This window comes from Mytilus trossulus, chromosome 10 (genome assembly GCF_036588685.1).
Source record: "Mytilus trossulus isolate FHL-02 chromosome 10, PNRI_Mtr1.1.1.hap1, whole genome shotgun sequence".
In the NCBI taxonomy this organism is placed as follows: Eukaryota; Metazoa; Mollusca; class Bivalvia; order Mytilida; family Mytilidae; genus Mytilus; species Mytilus trossulus.
This window is the reverse complement of record NC_086382.1, coordinates 34329617-34352738: the sequence shown is the minus strand read 5'-3', so window position 1 is coordinate 34352738 and position 23122 is coordinate 34329617. Positions and strand designations below refer to the sequence as shown.

The 23122-nt window shown below is 30.5% G+C and overlaps 2 protein-coding genes across 2 annotated transcripts; both read left to right on the top strand.

Moving 5' to 3' along the window:
* Positions 1-4032: 4032 nt before the first annotated feature.
* Positions 4033-22513, top strand: LOC134687253 (peptidyl-prolyl cis-trans isomerase-like 4). Its single transcript, XM_063547397.1, has 13 exons — positions 4033-4204; positions 4913-4980; positions 5800-5864; positions 6297-6414; positions 6802-6944; positions 7667-7763; positions 8615-8731; positions 9205-9329; positions 10206-10272; positions 12194-12305; positions 12872-12950; positions 14001-14100; positions 21703-22513. Exons 1-13 carry the CDS (start codon positions 4135-4137, stop codon positions 22282-22284), a joined length of 1743 nt encoding a protein of 580 aa, XP_063403467.1. The 5' UTR covers positions 4033-4134; the 3' UTR covers positions 22285-22513.
* Positions 22285-22680, top strand: LOC134687254 (protein FAM133A-like; the record flags this gene model as incomplete). Its single annotated transcript, XM_063547398.1, has 1 exon — positions 22285-22680. A coding segment is annotated over one exon (300 nt), but the record flags the coding sequence as incomplete, so codon positions are not given.
* Positions 22681-23122: the final 442 nt, after the last annotated feature.

Genomic DNA, 23122 nt, shown 5'->3' with positions numbered 1-23122 from the left:
AATAATACAAGACTGACAATGGCCAGAGGAAAGGCGGAAAAATGCGACGGGGTTAAACATGTTTATGAGATCTCAACCCTCCCCCTATACCTCTAGCCAATGTAGAAAGTATAACAATACGCACATTAAAATTCAGTTCAAGAGAAGTTCGAGTCTGATGTCAGAAGATGTAACCAAAGAAAATAAACAAAATGACAATAACACATAAATAACAACAGACTACTAGCAGTTTACTGACATTCCAGCTCCAGACGACTTCAATTAAACTGATTGAAAGATTATGTCTTCATCATATGAATATCAGGCACACTCCTTCCCGTTAGGGGTTTAGTATCATATCATCATACCATATATGAGAAGAACACAACCAGTGTCATGCCACCAACTGTTTTTTTTAGATAAATGTGTTAGTTCCGTTGCAAAGACCATATAAGTGAATCAATATTAACGCCAAAATATGCAATCTTTAATGACCTGACAACAGTATCGTAACTATATTCCTTCTTGATAAGTCTATTTAAAGGTGTTAGCTTCTGATGTGAATACTGACATGTTTGTGCTTTATAAAGAATATTTTCATAAAAAACTTGAACGTGTAAGGAGTCTGCATGTTGAGCTATATTTACGAATGATGTCCATATACCGATCGGTGATGAAATTTAGTAAATGTTTTGACTAGTTTGTGATGTCGAAACCCCCTAAAAAAAATCAGTAATACATAAAAGTTCTCTCGTTTAAATCTAAAACATTGTTACAAACACGAGCGAATCGTACAAGTTGAGATATATTAACACCGTAAGATGGTGGCAAGGGAACGTCACCATCTAAAAATGGATAATTAACGATAGGAAAATAAAAATCATCTCTTTTATTATAAATTTTATATATACTATTCATATAAAAAAACAAACACAAAAATATTAATAAAGCTGTTAATTGTCAAAAATATGCACGACCAAACCCAGTGTTCCTGTTATCAGACCATGTAGGTGAATCCGGCATTATTCTACTAGCAATAAATAGAGGCCGAATATAACAAAAACTCATAAGTCGACATATCGTAAAAATCATAGTACAAACGAAAACCAACGAAAGAAATAAAACACTACAATAAGATTGAGAATGGAAATGGAGAATGTGTCAAAGAGACAACAACCCGGACACTGAAGAGTAAAAACAACAACAGAAGGCCACCAATGGGTCTTTTACACAGCAAGAAAATCGCGAACCCGAAGGGTAAAACATATTCTGCTCCGCATGTGGAATCCGTCATGTTGCTCAAGGTAAGTACACTTAAATTGTGGTTGTCTCGTGTGTAAACCATAACTTCTCTAATCATTACCAATTACTTAATTACCTGGAACCTGTTGAAAAAATATTTTATGAGCAACATGGAGTTCATTTGTATAAATTTAATTATGATAGACGGTCAAATTTTCTAACTTAAAACAAAATGATTGCACATCTTTTTGCAGATCAGTGAAAAGTTTAGATGTCGTCTTCAAGATATCATTGTTAAGAGTAACAGATTTCAACATCGAATCCTGTGCGTAACGATTTCTACAATTTTGGCAGTTACAATTTAAATCGCTCGGTAAACATCGAAATTTAGATTAAAAAATGATTTATCTGAAGCGCAGAAATGTATCGCAGTCGATGAAGGTGTTTCCAAGGATTTTTATAGCTAACTATACAAAGCCTTGGTGTTTCTGTGTCGTTTAAGGCAGAGTTGATCTTGTGTATATATTTGTTTGTGTGTTTCGGAGAAGTCGGATACTGTTGGTGGTTGATGATATCTTTTCGGTAATTGGGGGGAATTCCTGTTCTTTGAGGATTATGTATTTTTGTGATAGTCGTGTGTAGTCATGCAAATAGGGAGGTCTGTATCATGAATTAACAGATACTAGAGTGCATGGTTACCAAAAAGAATAATGTTATGCTATTAAAGATAAGGTAGAGAATATTTGACAAAAAATAAATGATAGAAAATAATACACGGGGAAATGAAGCATAGAATAAGTTAGCAGTGGAACCTTACCCGAGTGAATCAATTCTTCTATAGTCTCATGCCATCAATTGACGGTAATCTTTGTTTGGTCAACCTTTACATAGCCACACTTGACTTTTTTCAGAATATTGAACATACAGAAGCCTTTCAAGTCAGATTATACATAATTGATAGATTGCCGGTAATTGCTTAACTTCCCGCACAGGACAGAATAAAATTTGGGCGAGACAATTTTCAGTATACACATAAATTTTAGAATGACACTTGCAAACAATGGCAAAACTTCAAATTTAAACTTAAGCAATAAGAAATTCCATTAAAAAATAGGGAGTGTTATCACGTGATTCCGAAAAGAATGTTTATCAATAACTGCATAAATTTAACTGAACTATCTACTATGTTTTTGCGTGTCCAAAAATGCAGAACGATGCCATCATAGCGATTAGTTTGGTAATTAAAGGAACATAGTAAATGTGATTCACCGAATTTAAAGAACAAACGCTAGAATTTCAGTTAGAGAAAATATGATGGAGAGAGATTAAAAGTTATTAATTTTACCTAATTTTTGTCGAGCAAAAGTTGCAGAAAGCTTGACATAGGGATAGTGATCCGGCGGCGGCGGCGGCCGTTAGCTAACTTTTTAAAAGCTTTATATTTTAGAAGGTTGAATACCTGGATGCTTCATACTTTGTATATAAATGCCTCATGTTACGAAGTTTCCATCAGTCACATGTCAAAGGTCCTTGACCTCATTTTCATGGTTCAGTGACCACTTGAAATAAAAGTTCAGATTTTTTGTAATGTTGAATTCTCTCTTATTATAAGTAATAGGATAATTATATTTGGTATGTGCATACCTTGCAAGGTCCTCATGCCCCTCACACAGTTTTCACTTGACCTCGACCTCATTACATTGATCAGTGAACAAGATTAAGTTTTGGTGGTCAAGTCTATATCTCAGATACTATAAGCAATAGGGCTAGTATATTCGGTGTATGGAAGGACTGTAATGTGTACATGTCCAACTGGCAGGTGTCATCCGACCTTGACCTCATTTTCATGGTTCAGTGGTTATAGTTAAGTTTTTGTGTTTTGGTCTGTATTTCTCATACTTTATGCGATAGATCTACTATATTTGTTGTATGGAATGATTGTAAGGTTTACATGTCTAGCAGGCAGATGTAATCTGACCTTGACCTCATTTTCATGGTTGAGAGGTCAAAGTTTAAGTTTTTGAGTTTTGGTCTTTTAATCTAATACTATATGCCATAGCCTAGGTCAACTATATTTGGTGTATGGAAATATTTTGTGATCTATATGTCAGTCGCGCAGGTTTTATTTGACCTCGACCTCATTTTCACGGTTCATTGCTCAGTGTTAAGTTTTTGTGTTTTGTTCTATTTTTCTTAAACTACTAGTATAAGTAATAGGTCAACTATATTTGTTGTATGGAAGCATTGTTAGCTGTACATGTTTGCCTGGCATGGTTAATATAATCTGACCTTGACCTCATTTTCATGGTTCATTGGTCTGTGTTTTGTTATCTTGGTTGATGTTAAGTTTATGTGACAGTTTTTAATAAATCTTTATACTTAGGACTATCAACATAATATCAATGTTTAGTAAAGAAGGCGAGATATTTCAGCGTGTGTAGTCTTGTTTTATGTAGGTACTGAAATAAGTTTTAATAAATGGAAATCAGAAGCAAGCTACATCTTTTTTATTTGCGTCTATATATATAGTATGATGTTTTCAATCTTATCAATGTAAATTAAAATAAGGGACGACATCAAAAGTTCAATGAAGGATAAAAAACTTAATTCACATAGTTTTTTCACTGAACCCCCCCCCCCCCCCTCTTTCCCCAACAGGAATGTTGACCCCCAACCCCCAAACTATTTGATTTAATTTTTTTTTTATCCTACATGATGTCATCGATCTTTTGATGTCGTCCCTACGCAAGTAAATTACATCTTTTCAAAGAAGCCCAAGTACGGAAATTGCTTTCCCGGGATACGATCCGATATTACTAAGACAAGTGCATTTCCGGTAAAAACTTTCAACAACGTTTTTTTACTAAAAATGATAAAGAGAAAGAATTAATAAGATAATAGAACTTACCCATCATGTCTGTGATAATAGAGACTTCACTTGGAGATTTTACAATCGACCTGTTCACTGACGAAAGGCCAAAATGTAATTAGTTATTTAAACATCAGATATTACTCGATTTATTTCACTTGACTGGGCGGAGTTTAACCGGTTCGCTCATAATAAACCAGTCCATCTATAGATAGGTGTTTTAGGATAAACTCATCAATGAAGTGTCTAGTCATTCTTTTGTAAATTCGTTTGATGACACTGATTGGTGAATATGAAATCAGTATTAATTATAACGGCAATCATCCTTATCACACACATTTTCAAATAGACTGTCCACATGCAAATTAAAACGTTAGCTCCGCCCGATCAGTTGAAATAACATTGGTAATACATGTACATAACACTTTACACAAGTTTGACTCGTCACTGAAAATAATTGTCTCTGCTTTTCACAATAAAAGAATTTAATTTTGACATAAACATAGAAACGATTTCATTTCATCGTTTCAGTTCAGAATGTGAAATTGAATTTCAAGATGCCAAGATATTTAAAAACACTACCACTGCCACTGGAAATCTTACAATTTTTTTTAAACACTTCTGTTTTTTAGCAAACTATATATATGTTATTTTAACTTTCAAAAGCTTAAACAAAATTGGTAGATAAAAAAATCCATAGTTAATAGATTATGAGCACATTTATTAAACCCTTATTGGAAGTCATTTTTTGAATATTGCAATCTTTTAGATATGTTAAAAAATTATGTCTGAAAAGAAAATAATTTTAATTCTTCGTTGCAGGTTGTAAAAATTTCCTGAAGTTATGCAAAGTCAAGTATTATAACTTCTGCCTATTCCATTCTGTTCAGGTATGTATGCTTTATATAAATATAGATGTGTTCTGTTAGTACTCTTGGCTTAAAATGTTAAACTTCCCTTCTTTTTTGACAGAGAAACATAACTTCTCTACTAGGCCTGAAGTCAGAAATGTCTCCAAAAGCAATTATATATTAAGAATTGTAACTGCCTATCTAATTTTATATAGCTTTTTTTTTAATGTGGGAATTTAATGTCATATGAGTGAGAAATAGGAGTATGTTTTCTACTGCATTTGAACATTCTTGAATAGAAAATAACAGTCAGATGGATAGCACATGTTGCATAAGATAAACTTGACACTATATAGCTACCATGACTACAGCTCAGGTGGATTTTGCTTTTTCCACCCATCCACAGTGGGAGTGGGCACCTGATGGGCAAAAAAATTCTAGCTTGTCCACTCTGCCCACCCATATGAGTGTGCATGTAATTTCTCTTGTTTAATCAAAATACATAAAAGACTTGCAGGTACAATCAGTTGAAAAAAACAGATAAGCATTTGTAATCAATATTTTTACAAAAAAAGAGATTAAAGCTGGAGTGGGCATGGGTCCACAGTGGGTCGGCGCAAAAAGCAAAATCATCCCAGGCTGTGATATTGGTCAATACATTGCTTATCTAAAGAAGAAAAGTGGTAATCAGAAACTTGAAATTGCAAGGATTGTCATCATGTTTTATATTCCTAAAATCAACTGCAATATTAAGAGTGTAATACATAATTAAAAAAATATGTTTTTCTTTTCAAATTTAAGAGAAAATTTTATTTTACATGAAAACAAAATAATAAGTGCGAGTTATACTTATTTCAGAGAAATTTCATAGCTCAAACTGGTGATCCCGATGGAAATGGTAGAGGGGGAGAATCTATTTATGGGTAAGTTTTCTTCTACTGCATGTATATCCTTCTAATCAAGGAACACCACAAATGTATGAGTAAAGAGAATAATACCATGTCTTTGTTTATTGGATTTACAGTAGTAACCATCTATGTGTTAAATTTTTTTAAAAAGAGTTTATCAATTAGATTCTGCTTAACAGTTTATTGTGAAGTTCTCAATGTTTAGATTATATTGAAAGTACATACAAATGACATGTGTTTTTAAGAGGTTCTCAAACATAGAAACTGTGCACTAAAAGCCAACAAAATATGTCAATTTATTTGAGAAAAAAAACAGGTAAAAAGAACTAACAAGATTAATATGTGAATTTTTAAGATTTAAAAAAAAAAATTCAATATAATGTTGAAAAATCATTTTTGTAAATTATTAATTATTTCATTAGTGATTTATTTCATATTTGTTTGTAGAACTTTATATGGAGAGCAAGCCAGATATTTTGATTGGGAGTTTGTGCCTAAAATAAAACATGTAAAACAAGGTCTTGTTTCTATGGTAAACAATGGCAACAATATGCATGGATCACAGGTAATGATATTTTGATCTTCATAGACAGTACCGGTAGACATTGTTAGGTAATGAAATACAAAAGCTCTGAAATAACCATTATGTAAAAGGAACAATAACTTTCATTCCTTTTGAAAGTTCCTGCTACATAAAGAGACAGAATTTGAAGAGAATTTTAAATGCAAACATAAAAGAATCATAATTTTAAAAACCAAATATACAAAAAGTTAAAACAGATTAGAAAACATTAAAAAAAAAAATGAAGGGGAAAAAAAATCAATTGAAAGGGTGTTTTTCAGTTTAATTTTTAATACATTTTAAGTTTTTTTGTAAATGATGATTTATCCATACAAGGTTGTGTTTGAGCTGTTAATTAGTTATTATGTTTATTTCATGTCCATTTCACAGTTTTTCCTGACTCTTGGTGATTCATTGGACTACTTGGATGGTGTACATACAGTAATTGGTGAGATCACCGAAGGGTTGGAGGTCATCCAGAAGTTAAATGAAGCATATTGTGATGAAAAGTTCAAACCATTCAGGGATATCAGGTAATGTTTTTTGATGAACAGACAAAGGACTTCTCATACAGTTTATTTATATAAAGAATCTCAAATACTGTGCACTGACTAATTTTTTCAATGTATTTTTTGCAACTTTGGCGAGTATCATAACCCTTACAGCTTAGTAAATTCTTCTTTCTACTGATTATGCAATTTTAAAATTTTGAATTATTTCCCTTTGGTCATAAAGTTACATGTACATTGATCAGTTTTCATAAATTTTACATTTTCTATTATGTACCAAACAAACTGAAGTTAATTAGTAATATAGAAACTATTAAAGCAGTTATTCTAAAATTAGAAATATTTTATATTTTCAACACTTATTTGTTCTGCCTAATAGAGGCTTCCCTTCAAAATTTGTCATAAACTATGTCATAATATCTGTTCCTAATGGAACAAATATTCTATACACATATTCTGTAAGGAACAAATATTATTATTATTATTACAAGGCATTTTTATAGCACATTATATGACACTACAATTACTTTAAGCGCTTTACATGTTACAACAAATGTTAAAAAAATATTCTTATAAATACTAAAATTTGTTGGAAATAATATAACAGAATATTTATTCCACTAGAAACTTCTATTGCATAACAATATGCATCATTTGTACAGTTTGTACAGTAATGTAAACACTACAATCATAACACATCATTAATATTAATAATGATCTATAAGTTTGAATTATGTTTATTCCAGAATACACCACACTATCATCTTAGAAGATCCTTTTGAAGATCCACCAGGTTTAGATATGCCAGACAGATCTCCTTCTCCCCCTCCAGCAGTTATTGAGGTAAAACCTCTTTCCAAGCAGTTGGTTTGATGAACTCATTTTAATTAATTTAAGAAATAATTCTTTCATGCCATGCTCTATGCTCATTTTAACATGGATAGGCATTATATTTGTTAATATCTTAATACCGAGCGTTAGCGAGGTATTAAATGTTTACAAATATAATGCCTACCCATGTTAAAATGAGCATAGAGCATGGCATGATAGAATTATTTCGATTCTAATAGGAATATTTTGAACTTTTGTACTTCGAAGTGGACCTATAGTAGACACTCGATTTGTCGCCATTTTGATTTGATGAACAAAAACGTTATAGAAAAATCAACAGTTTATCAATAATAAAAAGAAGAGAAACATTTAAACTTACTTTTATAATGTTTTTATTTAATTTCCTAGCAAGCAACACCAACAAAAATGGCCATTTTGACATCTGGTTTTGTTCAAAATTCATCTGACGTTGCAATATCAATTGTGACGTCAATCACGTGCAGCCTATGTTCTATTCGAATTAGAACATGGCTTTGTATCTAAAGCTAAAGAAGAACGTCATATTAGAATTTATATGTTTCAATGTTAACAGTTGCAAGTGTAAACATTCTGCAATTTTGAAGTTAAGGGAATTTTATGTATGAAGAAGGTTTTCAAACATTGTTTTTTTTTTTTACATTTTAGCCTCATGTGGTTCTCATTGTTTTAGAGATTTAGTATAATGATTTCCAAAAAACACAAAGTAATCTTTTCATTCAAAATGAAACAAAGCAAGCTTAACTTTTTTCACTGCATAAGTTCAGTAATTTATTTTACAAAGACAGTAATTAAATAGTACTAAGTAAGATTTTAATGTTTAACAGCGAGCACGTTTAGCTGCTGATGCTGAAATTGATGACCTGGAAGGAATGACAGAAGAAGAAATTAGAGAAATTATGGAAGAGAGAGAAGAAAAAGCCAATGCCCAGTTATTAGAAATGGTAAGACAGTTTAAAGGGAATATATTTTGTGAATTTCAAATATTTTCCAAAATCATTGCCAAATTTTGTTTGGTAGAATTATAATGATCACGACACTAACGACAAAAAACAATTCAAACTGCCTAACTCAAGTGTTAGGATTACACAGGTAAATGAGCTTTTCGTAGATACCATGCTTAAAATGTTTTACACTAGACACACATTTTGAGTACTGGACTCCATAGTAACAGTCAAATCAAAAAGGCTAAATAATATTTGAGAGCATTGACGACTAAACCACTTTTTAATGCTGTAAGCAGGGCATTTTATTTCTGAAATTTAAGAAACGTATTCATATGATAGGAAATCAAAGTTTAGCATGTCATGACAATTTATGTTTTACAAACCCAAAATTACAAAAAAAAAATTGAGATTTTTTTTCTAGAGATATTTTACCTGTCTTTACACTAATATTACACATCTTTTTTTAATAGATAGGAGATTTACCTTCTACAGATATCACAGCACCTGAAAACATTCTATTTGTTTGTAAACTTAACTCTGTCACTACAGATGAAGATCTGGAAATTATATTTTCAAGATTTGGTACAATAAAAAGGTAATTTATATACGGTTAGCACAAATTATTCTTCTTAATGTTGAGTCTGAAATTGTTAGAATGAGTATTCTGGTCCTGCTGCAATGAATAATATAAAAATAAGGAGATGTGATATTATTGCCAATGATACAATTATCCACCAAAATTCAAATGAGGTAGATGTAAGCAATTATTGACAATCGTACAACCTTCCCTTACAGCTAATCCAAAGCAAAGAAATATTTAAGAATGAATATAGTATATAGAGATGGGGTATAATGTCAATGAGTCAAATATCCACCAGAGATCTTATGACATAGAAATTAGCAATGTTAGGTCACTGTGTGGCCTTCAACAATGAGCAAAATTCCTCACTGAATAGCAAGCTATAAAAGGAGATGACAGATAAAGAACAATCCAAACTAGAAAACTAGCGCCATGATTTAAGTTCAAAAGAGATAATGAAAACAAATATGATATACAGCAACAAAAGACAACCTCTAAAGTCCTGACTTTGGACAGTGACATACAGACTTTGAAATCAAAAATTATGTTTCAATGTCAGTGTTAGACTTATTATGTCATAAACATCATAGAAAAAACTTTGAATCAACAATTGAATAAGAAGTCCCAAAAGGACAACATTATATAATAACTGGAATTTCCATCAATATTTTAACCGTTATAGAAATATAGCATAGCTAAGGACTATTGCAACTGACCTAGACAAATGATAATTATCTAGACCTTAATTTCTACAATTATAAATTGAATTCTTAAACTTTTCATATGAGGAGTTGATATAATCTATTTAACACACGTGAGAGGGGTTGACAATAAGTTTTTAAGAATTCCAGTTAATTTCTAGCTCTTTATATGTAATATTTATGTTTTCAGCTGTGAAGTGATCAGAGATCAGAAAACAGGAGAGTCCCTACAGTATGCCTTTATTGAATTTGAAAAGGTATCATTAATGTTAACATAAATACTAAAGACACTTTATATTAAAGTTAAAAGTAACCTTTCCTACTCATACAGAGTTGGAATTGGTATTAGGGGAAGGGGTAAATGTTTCAGCTTTTAGTTTTTAGTGTTGACATGTTTATATTTTATAAGATTATAAGCATTTGCATTTATTATTTTTACCAAAAAAATGATAAAAACAGTAGTGGACATAGATAAGTTTTCAGAACATGGATAAGAGCAAATAGCAAAGTCCAAATGAGTCTTTTTTGTCTCTTGTGTTACATGTCATGGACATTATAAACTTGATTTGAAGACAGCAACCCAAAATATCAACAACCAAAATATGTCTAGAGGTAAAAGTACAATCTATAACTGTCTAAAAAATATGTCATGTCTTCTTTAGTCAAGAGACTTAAAAAGCAATGTATAAAATAAACAGAAACTAGCAAAATACATGAAGATACGACATAAAGAACATTGATTAGGTTTCAGGCTTAAAAAATTGTTTCATAGTGACCCTGTGTAAATGTCATTTTTAGCTCACCTGGCCCAAAGGGCCAAGTGAGCTTTTCTCATCACTTTGCGTCTGGCGTCGTCCGGCGTTAGCTTTTACAAAAATCTTCTCCTCTGAAACTACTGGGCCAAATCAAACCAAACTTGGCCACAATCATCATTGGTGTATCTAGTTAAAAAATGTGTGGCGTGACCCGGTCAACCAACCAAGATGGCCGCCACGGCTAAAAATAGAACATAGGGGTAAAATGCAGTTTTTGGCTTATAACTCAAAAACCAAAGCATTTAGAGCAAATCTGACATGGGGTAAAAATGTTTATCAGGTCAAGATCTATTTGCCCAGAAATTTTCAGTTGAATCGGTCAATCGATTGTTGGGTTGCTGCCCCTGAATTGGTAATTTTGAGGAAATTTTGCTGTTTTTGGTTATTATCTTGAATATTATTATAGATAGGGATAAACTGTAAGAGCATTAATGTTCAGCAAAGTAAGATCTACAAATAAGTCAACATGACCAAAATGGTCAGTTGACCCGTTTAGGAGTTATTGCCCTTTATAGTCAATTTTTAACCATTTTTCTTAAATTAAAGTAATCTTTTACAAAAATCTTCTCCTCTGAAACTACTGGGCCAAATTAATCCAAACTTGGCCACAATCAACTTTGGGGTATCTAGTTTAAAAAATGTGTGGCGTGACCTGGTCAACCAACTAAGATGGCCGCCACGGCTAATAATAGAACATAGGGGTAAAATGCAGTTTTTGGCTTATAACTCAAAAATCAAAGCATTTTGAGGAAATCTGACATAGGATAAAAATGTTTATCAGGTCAAGATTTATCTGCCCTGAAATTTTCAGTTGAATCAGTAATCACTGAATTGGTAATTTTGAGGAAATTTTGCTGTTTTTGGTTATTATCTTGAATATTATTATAGATAGAGATAAACTGTAAACATCAATTATGTTCAGCGAAGTAAGATCTACAAATAAGTCAACATGACCTAAATGGTCAGTTGACCCGTTTAGGAGTTATTGCCCTTTATAGTCAATTTTTAACAATTTTCATTAATTTGGTAAATTTATGTAAATTGTTACCAAATATAGTTCTCTGTTACTAATGGGCAAGTTCATTATAGATATAATTGTAAGAAGCAAAATCGTTCAGTAAAGTAAGAAATTCAAACACATCACCATCACCAAAATACAATTTTGTCATGAATCCATTTGTGTCCTTTGTTTAATATGCACATAGACCAAGGTGAGCGACACAGGCTCTTTAGAGCCTCTAGTTTTTGTATTGTATATGAACCCTCTAGGAAGATAAGTTGTAGTAAATAATTGTGTTTACCTTTTTTGAATAAAGATCTGTTTGATATTATTGATATAAAGAGAAATAAAACATTTTTTTAGAAAAAAGATTGTGAGAGTGCATACTTCAAGATGGATAATGTTCTTATTGATGATAGGAGAATTCATGTGGACTTCAGTCAGTCTGTCTCCAAAGTCAAATGGAAAGGAAAAGGTAATACTGTGGATTCATTTATTTTCGTGGGTACCAATTTGGGTACCAATTTTCGTGGATTAAAGAAAACTTACATGTTCGAGGATATATGATTTCGTGGTTTTACCGAAGTCTGCTTACAAGCCTTTAATGATTTTTTTATTCATTGAACATTTAATTCTGTGGTTCACCTGTATGAAATTCTAGAAAATTGGTATCCAACGAATAATAATGAATCCACAGCAATATTTAAATGGCACAAAATAAAAAGAGATTCTTCTGTTACTTTTAGGTTATGACATGTTAGTAATTAGTCAAACATATTTATTTTTTCTGTGACTAATGTCTTACATTATGAATGGCAAAAATCAAATCCTATGAGCAGTCTTTCATTTATTTTTGCAATAATTTAAATGGTTGACATTTCTGAGTAAACAGAAATATACATGTTTGTTTACAATGGAAGAAGCAAAAATACATATAAGACTTATGCTTATAAATTGTCTTCGTAATTAAAAAATTTGTTACATTTTTAAAAAACATCCAAAGAGTAAGGGCTATAACAGTTTGTTCATTCTCTCTTGCAGGAAAAGGTGTGGAAACAATAAAAGAAGATCCAAAGAAACCAAAATATACAATTAAAGATAAATCACAGAGACAAGACAAGTATCCTTTCAAGTCAGGAATATGACAGTTCTTGTCCATTCGTTTATTGATGTGTTTTGTCATTTGATTTCGCCATGTGATTAGGGACTTTCCGATTTGATTTTCCTCTGAGTTTAGAATTTTGGATTTTAGTTTTTTCTGTTTCATGTTGGTTTGCTTTTTGTGGTGTTTTTTTTCTGTACATGTACTGATTTTGTATCATGGTTTAACACCACAAATCCCATCATAAAGTTAGAACATCAATTTCACCAAAATGGATTTTTTTATACCTTCACCCCCAGAAAGTATGAATTAACAAACATCCCAATATGACAGACACAAATTCATGTAAATTTTATAAGGCTGATTTCTCCACTTTATCAGATTATTTTCAGATCTGTATTATGCCAAGAAACATTTTTATAAGCATTACTATTGATTTTTTTTCTCTAAATGATGGAAAAGCAACTAGAAGAAAGAAAATAAAGATACAAAAGTCAAATCCTAGAATGTCAATTATATATACCTGTATAAAAATTCAGAGATGTGCTATGAATGCCACTGATACATCTGTGGACAAGATTCCATATGATGAAGATATAACAAAGGAGGTTGTATTAGATTATTTTATGGTAACCTCATTGTGTAAGCAACAAGTATGCAAACATGCTATGGATGGCAATGTGCTGCATCTTCTTATAAAGACTTTAAATGGACTTTAATATTGCATTTTGCCATTTCTAGCAGCTTGTTTTTATTAAATGGTATATTAAACCAGGTTTAATGCACCATTTTCTACATAAGACTATGCCTATACCAATTCAGGAATATGACAATTGTTATCAATTTGTTTAATTTGTTTGAGCTTTTGATTTTGCCATTTGATTAGATACTTTCTGTTTTTAAATTTTTTTGAAGTTCAGTAAATTTTTATGAATTTTCTTTTTATTCCAATCTTGGGAACATACTTTAATAATGTGTCAATCCTTAGGATGAAAACTGTTAAGTAGAATTAACAATATATTTATACAAAGGAACATGTTGTACATATTTATCTTTAACAATCCACAGTAATTATGAACTGGTATTTGAAGAAAATGGTGATAACAAGAGTTCTAAGAAGAAACGTCAAGACAAGTCACATGACAGAGATGAGGATTACAGAAATAAGGTACTAGTACATGAAATAAATTTGTAGGCTATAGATTAGGTATGGGGAGACAATTTTAATAAAATAATGGCACAAAAACAAGGAGCATAATGTATTTGGGTTAGTTAGTCTTTTAAACTCAATCAGTTGTTAGTTATGTAAAAGTCCATCAAAGCATGTTTTTGATTTTTTCTAAACAAAATGTCATGTTGCCCAACTTATCTGAAAAGGCAATACATGTATATAGAATCTAAATGAATTATTTCCCCTTCATGCATTAACATGTTTATGTTTTTAAGTAAATACTTATATCCATTATAAAATTCTCTTTTACTGAGGTTGTTGTCATACAAAAGTATATAATCCTCAAATTTTGTCAAATGACTTGGATATTGATTTTATGACATTTGAATTATGGTTATATCCTCAAAATTTTGAAAGCCTTGGTTGTGAGTACAAACCCTTCTCGTGTACCTGCACTTGACTTAGATTTAATTAGATCACTTTCAAGTTCATCCATCACCAAAAAAAACTTGTCAGTTTTGTCAGGCGTGCCTTTGTGACATCATTTACCAGATAGAGGGGATCGCCTGTATCCCTGCACTATCAAAATTAATTAAGCGTCTTAGCGATCGTTATTGTGTGGCGTATAAAGTCCAACAATCAATCAATCAATCTAACATAAATATTTTGAAAAATGTAGTTTCATGCCACTGTGATATCTTGTTGTCAAATGTTGTTTTTCTAATTTTTGTCTATCAACTTATAAAAAATGTTGAAATACCAATGTTTGTTCAATTTCAGTGTGCGATAAATTACTAAAAGTACAAAAGTTAATGTCTTATTATGATTACAACAGGACATACAATGAGTAATTTATTTATTTTATTGTTCAAGATTTGTAAATTATAAATGCTTATAAAAATCCTCATTAAAGTCTTTATTAATTAAACTGTATGGAAAAATATGTTATCATGATTTGAAGATCATTGTGCTCTAGCTCATGTGCTGATTTATTTAGTCACATCAAAAACTAATGAAATAACAAATGGTTCATTTATTGCAGAAAAACAAGTTTTAATTTGCATATTAAAAATTTGTTTCAGGAACAAATTATAGCTTTATTTATAAAATGAATTTTAATTGGTATTCAAATCAGCAATATTTACACACTTCCTTACTCATTAATATTGTTTTGTACAAAAACACATTGCAATGTAACATGTGACTTATTTTCTTATTTCTAGTTTAGGGAATATTATTTTGGTTTTGGAGAGATGAAATTTTAAAGAAAAATTATTCTAACTATCATGCATTCACAACTGCTAAATTTATATATGGTATTTGCATTAGAAGAAAAAAGACTTTACTATTTGTTGATTTTGTTACAGTTGGTAAGCTATATATCAAGATATATTTTATTTAGATAGATAAACAACACAAAAACCACAAAAGATATCTAAGGAATATTTTGTGGAAATGAATATTTTATTTGTCAGGAAAAAAATGAGTTACTGCCCTTCTTCCAAGATATTCTGATAGGAATATGTATAGAGTAGCCTTGTACACATTGGAAAATATGATTAAACAGAGATATAAGGTCTGACTGTACTCTAACATATTACTGAAAGCACTTAACCATTAACTCAAGATTGTATTTAAATATTAAGTTTTGAAATTAAGTATTTATATTTTCTAAAGACATTTCATGCTGCTTAGTACTGTACCTCTCTGTCTAATTTTAAGGAAAGTTTATTCATTTATGTACTATTATAAACAACTTGCTGTGTCCTAGATCTTCAAAATTTGTTGGTCCAATGAATGACAAAAATGCCAAAGCTAACATCATTTAATATTATAAAAATGAGTTATATTTGTGCCAGCCTATGATAGTATTAAAATTAGTCTTCAAGTTTTTGGTTAATGTTGAATACTATAAAGTTAAAGTAAAATCATAGGTTTATTACTTTTAAATTACATGTTTATGCCAAGATAAGGTTTTTGAGCTAGTATTTTATTTTGTAATATTAATAAATCAAAAGTGGTTATCAGCAGAATCATTAAACTCTTTGTAAATCATATTGCATGTAATAATATGTAGACATGGATTGGGCTTTTCTGCATCTTTTCGTCTATTTATACAAAACAAAAATAATAAAATATCAAATGATTCATTTATTGTAGAAAAAGAACAAGTTTAAATTTGCATATTTAAAACATGTTTTAGGAATGAATTATTGCAATATTTACAAAATGCGATTAAATCGATGATAATTTTTATATTAAATGCATATTTTACATAAAATTTACAGATGTGCATAAGATAAAAGATTACATCAGTTTTGTATGGAATATGGGTAATATAATCTGTTAAACTGACTGTTAAACTAAATGCATTTTGAAAATTTGCATTTTATTGCAAAATTAGAAATTAATGCAAGGTTTTAATAATGTGAAAATACATCATTATGCATCAATTTCTGAAAATACATTATCACAAACTGATGAGAAATGAAAGAAAAGGGGCATTTTTGAACGAGAATTATCTCAACACATCTTACAGACCGTGCATGTATTAATGTTTTTTTTATAAAACTGATTCATTTGCTCATTGTTGAAGGCTGTACATTGACCTATAATTGTTAATTTCTGTGTTATTTTGGTCTTTTCTGGAGAGTTGTCTCATTGGCAATCAAACCACATCTTCTTTTATTGTATTTTGTTTACCTCAGTGGTTGATTTTAAACTGAAATTTTTAACTTATATTTCTGTCGGAATATTTCTAAATATTTTTTTTACTTCAAATAGAAATAAAGGCTGATTTTAGGTTGTCACAGAAAACATCCAGAGTACATAACTTTAATCAAGAATCATATAACAGTAATATATCTTGTTTTTGTCTAACTTGAATACTTTAAAAGATAAATAAAAATAAAAATGAGTTACTTCCCTTTATCCATGATATGTACAGTAAAACATACTCAAACTTAAACATTACCTTGAATGTCAATCATTGACTCAAGATACTGTAAATTTAGAAGTTATTACAATATTTTTATCTTTGTGAAAAATGCAACAGAGTTATTTACAATCACAATAAAGAACTCACAGTTTAAAAAACAAATTTTGAATTAAACAAATATCAAAAATTAAACATGTGTTTTAGTCTAAATTGACAAAATCACAATAATAAATGCATGCACAATTTCTGAACAGAACTGAAAATGAGTTTTTTATTTATTTTATTTTTATTAATTAATTGTTAATACATTAAAAGTGCTAATAGAAGCCCTATTAAAGTCTTTGTAAATCATATTCTATATAATGATATTAGACATAGATTGTGTTCTTCCCAATCATATGATTTAATTATTCAAAACAAAAAGTAATAAACACCAAATTCTTCATTTAATTTATTTTATGATAGCAACAAATTTTAATTTGCATATTTGAAACTTGTTTCAGGATCAAATCAGTGCAAGTGTAAATTTAGAATCTATTGCGAGGTTATTATAATTTGGGATAATGCGAACTGGCCGGGGCAGGGGTGCAGTTATCATTTTAATAAGAACTTTCATTCTGATATCTGGTGCATTATATCTGTATGAAGATTTTCTTGAAATCTAAAAAAATAATCTAGTATTTTTGTCAATTCTTCAAAAATGTCAATAATTTCTAAATTTATCAAAAGCCCATCTTCTATGTGTTTCTAGGTGGCTTTAATTATATTACAGTCTTGGTGATCTTTAAACTAGTTCTGCTTTCTTTGTAAAGTTAGCTTATTGGTTTCTTCTGTCCACAAGGGCCTCAGTGGTCAAGTGGTCTCAGTTGTTCTACTACTGAAATCACAAGCCTGTCTACACAAAGAGGTTGTGAATTTCAAACCCTGCCAATGTGGGTGCACTCGACACAAATCTTTCTTAACTAGTATTGTCAGTTTTCCTATCAAAAGGTTTAAGTTTGATCCAGGCACTCCAGCTTCCTCCACCAATACAAGTTGACCACCACGGAATACCCCCAAAATCATGAAAATGGTGCTTAAAAGTGGTGTTAAAACACCAACAATTGATCAATCAATCTTCTGTCCACATGATATATCCTTTAATCATTAATTAATTCACTCATTTTTATCCTGGACACCCTCTATTACAAGGCCTACTTATTTTAACAATGTTAATTTGTACTTGTCCTGCAGGAAATATTTGTCGCTGGACATAAAGCAAACAACAATAAATGGTATTTTCATTCCCTTTATTATAAATTTAGAAAGAAATCTACAACTATAACTGGTTTTAATTTGCATATTAGAAAGTTGCATCAGAAACAAATCATGATCATATTATAGATATCATTCAATTCAATGATTTTACTTTTAAATTTGCAGATGAGCAGATTAAATCAGTTTTACACACTATTTAAGTTCTAATATCTGTTAAACAGACTGTTAATGTGTTTGATTTTTTTTTGCATATCATTTTCAACAATAAATTAATATGATGTTTTTGGTTTTGATCAGGATACATCAATTTCTGAAAATGCAGTACTTAAAACTAACAGATTTAGATTTTGAATTAGAAATATTTTACTAAAATAAACTGATCAAACGGCTAAATTATTTAGGTGATGTTGAAATGGAAAGGTATGATAATGCCCTTTATTTGGCCCCTTTGAATACAAAAAAGACTGCATACCAATGTTAGCGGAATTGGCTTTGCTCATTGTTGAAGGCTGTATGGTGACCTATAGTTGTTAATGTCTGTGTCCTTTTGGTCTCTTGTGGACAGTTGTCTCATTGTAAATTGGCAATCATACCACATCTTCTTTTTTTATATTAGTTCAGCTTCTTTGTTACAAAAACTGTCAAAGTTTAGATCTTCTTATAATTACATAGAACTGAAATTAATTGTCAGATTCATTTATTTTATTTTGTAATATTAATAAATTAGAATTACTGATAAAAATTGCCAACAAAGTCTTTATCAATTATATTGTATGTAATGATATATATATATATGTAAACATTGATTGTAGATTACTGTGAATAAATAAATTTATTTATATTTTTATGCCCCACCTACGATAGTAGAGGGGCATTATTTTTTCTGGTCTGAGCGTCCGTCCGTTCGTTCGTTCGTTCGTCAGTCTGTCCCGCTTCAGGTTAAAGTTTTTGGTCAAGGTAGTTTTTGATGAAGCTGAAGTCCAATCAACTTGAAACTTAGTACACATGTTGCTTATGATATGATCTTTCTAATTTTAAGGCCAAATTAGACTTTTGACCCCGATTTCACGGTCCACTCAACATAGAAAATGAAAGTGTGAGTTTCAGGTTAAAGTTTTTGGTCAAGGTAGTTTTTGATGATGTTGAATTCCAATCAACTTGAAACTTAGTACACATGTTCCCTATCATATGATCTTTCTAATTTGAATGCCAAATTAGATTTTTTACTCATTTTCACGGTCCATTGAACATAGAAAATTATAGTGCAAGTGGGGCATCTGTGTACTTTGAACACATTCTTGTTATTTTATTTTTTAAGATTGATGAATACGAGTACAAAACAAAATGCCATTAATGTCTATATTTAATTGTATGCTGTGTAATAATATGTAGACATGCATTGTCTATATCATTGTACTCTTCCTCATACCATGCTTTGTTTATTAAAAACAAAAACTAATGAAATATCACTTGATTCATTGAATGTTAAAAAACAACAAGCTTTAATTTGCATATTTGACACTTGTTTTAGGAGAAAACCAAGGCCATATTTACACAGCTTTATTGTTGTTGTAGAGGTCCATGTAAATCAGTCTTGAAAGTAGATTTTCGAACTCTTTGTTTGATTTTCATGCACCTGCCAGCGTGAAATTGGTTTCCGTTCTCTAACTTAAGTTTGCCTTAACCAGATTTCATAAAACTTAATATACACAATGCTTATTTAGGGGCCTTGGTGGCCAAGTTTTCTTAGTATATCTACTACTATAATAGCTAGCCAGTCAACACTGAGGTTGTGAATTTGTGTATGTTCAATCGACTTCAATCTTAATTGACTAGGATTGTCAGTTTTTCTCCTGGTACTCAAGCTTCCTCCACCAATAAAAGTTGATGGCCAAATAGTGCTTAAAAGTGGTGTTAAAAAAACCTAACAAGCAATCAATTACAATGCTTATTACAATAGCACAGATCAAGTTTGAATTTTGGTGGTGTCACTTTTAGCTTCCTAGAGCTAAGCTCCTTTACAAATAGAATAATTGCTGAATTTAAGATTCATTCTCTGACTTAACTCTGCCTCAACTAAATGTTATGAAACTTATACCCAATGCTTATTACCACATTACTCATATCATGACAAATTTAGGTAAAGTCATGTTTACTATTCTTGGATTATGCCTTTTTGTAATATTGTATGCAAGTGCTTTCATCATCTGCACCCCACCCATCCATCCTCCATTTATTTCCATATATTTTAATTGTTTGGTTCCTCTTTTTATTGTCTTCTGTTTGTCAAACTTTAGAAATAGAACAGTTTTAATTGGCTTTTTTCAAACTTTCAGTTTCAGAAACTGGTTTGAATTGTTATACCTTTTGTTATTTTAAGTCTTTTATAGTTTACTTATACTATGAACTATAATTGTCTAATTTGCAATCTTACCTCATCTCATCATTGCTAATGGTCATATTTACAAATTAGATTCAAATAAATGATAACATTTTTTGAATAAACATTTTACTTAAAATATAAAGTAGTAGATCAATATTTGATAAAAATGATTAAATCAGTATTTCAGGGTAGTTAGTAATAAAATCTTCTAACGACTGTATATGCATTCTAAAATCTGCATATAACTATAAAACCAGAAAATAATGTAATAATTTTTAATAATAACAGGGTGCATTAATTACTGTAGCTTCATTATTATTCCTTCAATACAAATTTTTATAGATTTAGTGGATAAAGGTGAAACTCAAATTTTCAACAAAAACAAATTTTCTATAGGTTTATATACAGATATTGGTGGTGAAGTCAAATCCACAGAAATACATGTTTTTTTTTCTGAATCTATATATTATGTAAATTGGTATCAACAAAAATAAATGAGTCTTCAGTTGTTAAACATTTTTTACATTACCTCACTCTTAAATTTGAAATCCCAAAATGTCACGAAGTTGCAAGCATAACGATTTTCCAAGGATGGACAATAGCAGGGGAAGACAAACACAACACATTTGGGGGGTTTGTCCATTTGTTTGTCCCCCCAAGCTATGTCCCTTGGAAACATTAATTCTTTGAAAAATTGTATCATAAGTTTTCTCAAATTTAATAATTATTGCCATAATTTTAAGAAATTTATATCATATTCATAGGTATCAGCAATGTTTTGAACAAATTAAAGAAAATTAGTCAGAAAAAAATTATTTTTAAAAGATTTATGGTCTTTAAGTTTGGAAACATTAATTATAAGTAAAATTGCATTGTTATATGCAATGGGGCTGGTGTACAGAGTACTGTAACTTCCCTTTGTTATTTCATTTGTCTTAAAATGTGTAAATTTCAAGTCTTGTTTTGAATCGGCTTTGTCAACATTCATTTGACATAAACTTTATCGTTTTTTTTGTTGCAGACAAAACACAGAAGTAGATCGCGAAGTCCTGACAGGAGAAAACACAGGTCACCAGAGAGAAACAGAAGAGATGAAAGAAAAAGAAGCAATGACAGACGCAACAGATATTCTCCTCCTCAAAGATCTAGAGGAGAAAGGTACTCATCACCGTCAAGATATAGGGACAACAGGCAGAGGTCACCACATAGAGGAAAGGGAGACAACTACTTTACACCTCCAAGATATTGGGATGATAGAAACTCTCCATCAATGCAGAGGGAAAGAAAAATGGACAGACATAGGTCACCAGCACACAGGGATAGAGGAATAGAAGAGCGGAATAATAGCAGATTATCAGAAAAAGTAGTGGACAAAAAGAGGAATAAGAAAAAATATGAAAGTTCTGATAACGAATCATTAGATAGACAGAAAAGTAAAAAGAAAAAGAGACATTCAGTTAGTTCTGAAGATGAATCATTAGAAAGACAGAAAAGTAAAAAGAAGAAAAGAGTTTCAGTGAGTTCTGATGAAGATGAAAGAAAGAAGGCCAAAAAGAAAAAAACTAAAAAAAATGACAGTTCAGATGATGAACATGTTCCTTAAAAGAAGAAAAATAAAAAGGATCAGTTTTCAGATGATAGTGATGACAAGGAGAGTAAGAGTGGAAAGAAAAAGAAAAAGAAGAAAAAATATAGTAGCTCTGAGGAAGAACCAGTTAAACATTCCAAGAAAAAACAATATCGAACAAATTCAAAATCTGACAGTGAATCGCCACTAAATGATAGAAAATATAACTCTGATAAATATCAGTCTAAATCTGTAAAAGACTATAGAGAGAGAGATGAAAGGAGTGACAATCATAGAAAAAGAGAAAGAGATGAATATAAAGAAAAAAGAAGGTAACATTTGATCTTGTTGTTCAATTGTGGCAGCTGTTAATAGAGTAAATCCTACATAAAAAGAAAAATGCAATAAAATAAAATATTAAACATAAATGCAGATATTATTTCATATTTAATATGGATTATATGTGTTAAATGCATGTTGAATCCCCTCCCACTTTAGAAGAGAGATTTAAACGTTGTTTTATACCTATACACTTGGTCTGACCTTTTAAACATGTAAGAAAGATAATGAATCAGCATCTATAAGGGGGCGGTTCCAAGTGCAGTAAAACTTGGTTCAACCCACTACTTTCTTTTGAAGTGTCATTACCATGTCAGAAATATGTCAGTTGATCACCAACTGATTCTGTGAATAAAGTTTACAAAAATTCCCCCAAATTTGCCAGATAAAATTGTCAGATTTTCATTACCTATCTTGAAATATACTGTACCTTATTATCCAGATATAATTCATCTTGCATAATCTTCAATTTACAAAGTTATTTTTCTGTTCTATGTTCGTATATTGGTACCTAATGGGTTGACCTAAATTAACA

Excerpts from the sequence above, each read along its gene's own strand:
- LOC134687253 (XM_063547397.1), top strand. The coding sequence starts at position 4,135 with ATGTCTGTGATAATAGAGACTTCACTTGGAGATTTTACAATCGACCTG. Across the intron at positions 4,205-4,912 it reads CACTGACGAAAGGCCAAAAT|GTTGTAAAAATTTCCTGAAG; the intron begins GTAATTAGTTAT and ends TCTTCGTTGCAG. Across the intron at positions 9,330-10,205 it reads AGATTTGGTACAATAAAAAG|CTGTGAAGTGATCAGAGATC; the intron begins GTAATTTATATA and ends TTATGTTTTCAG.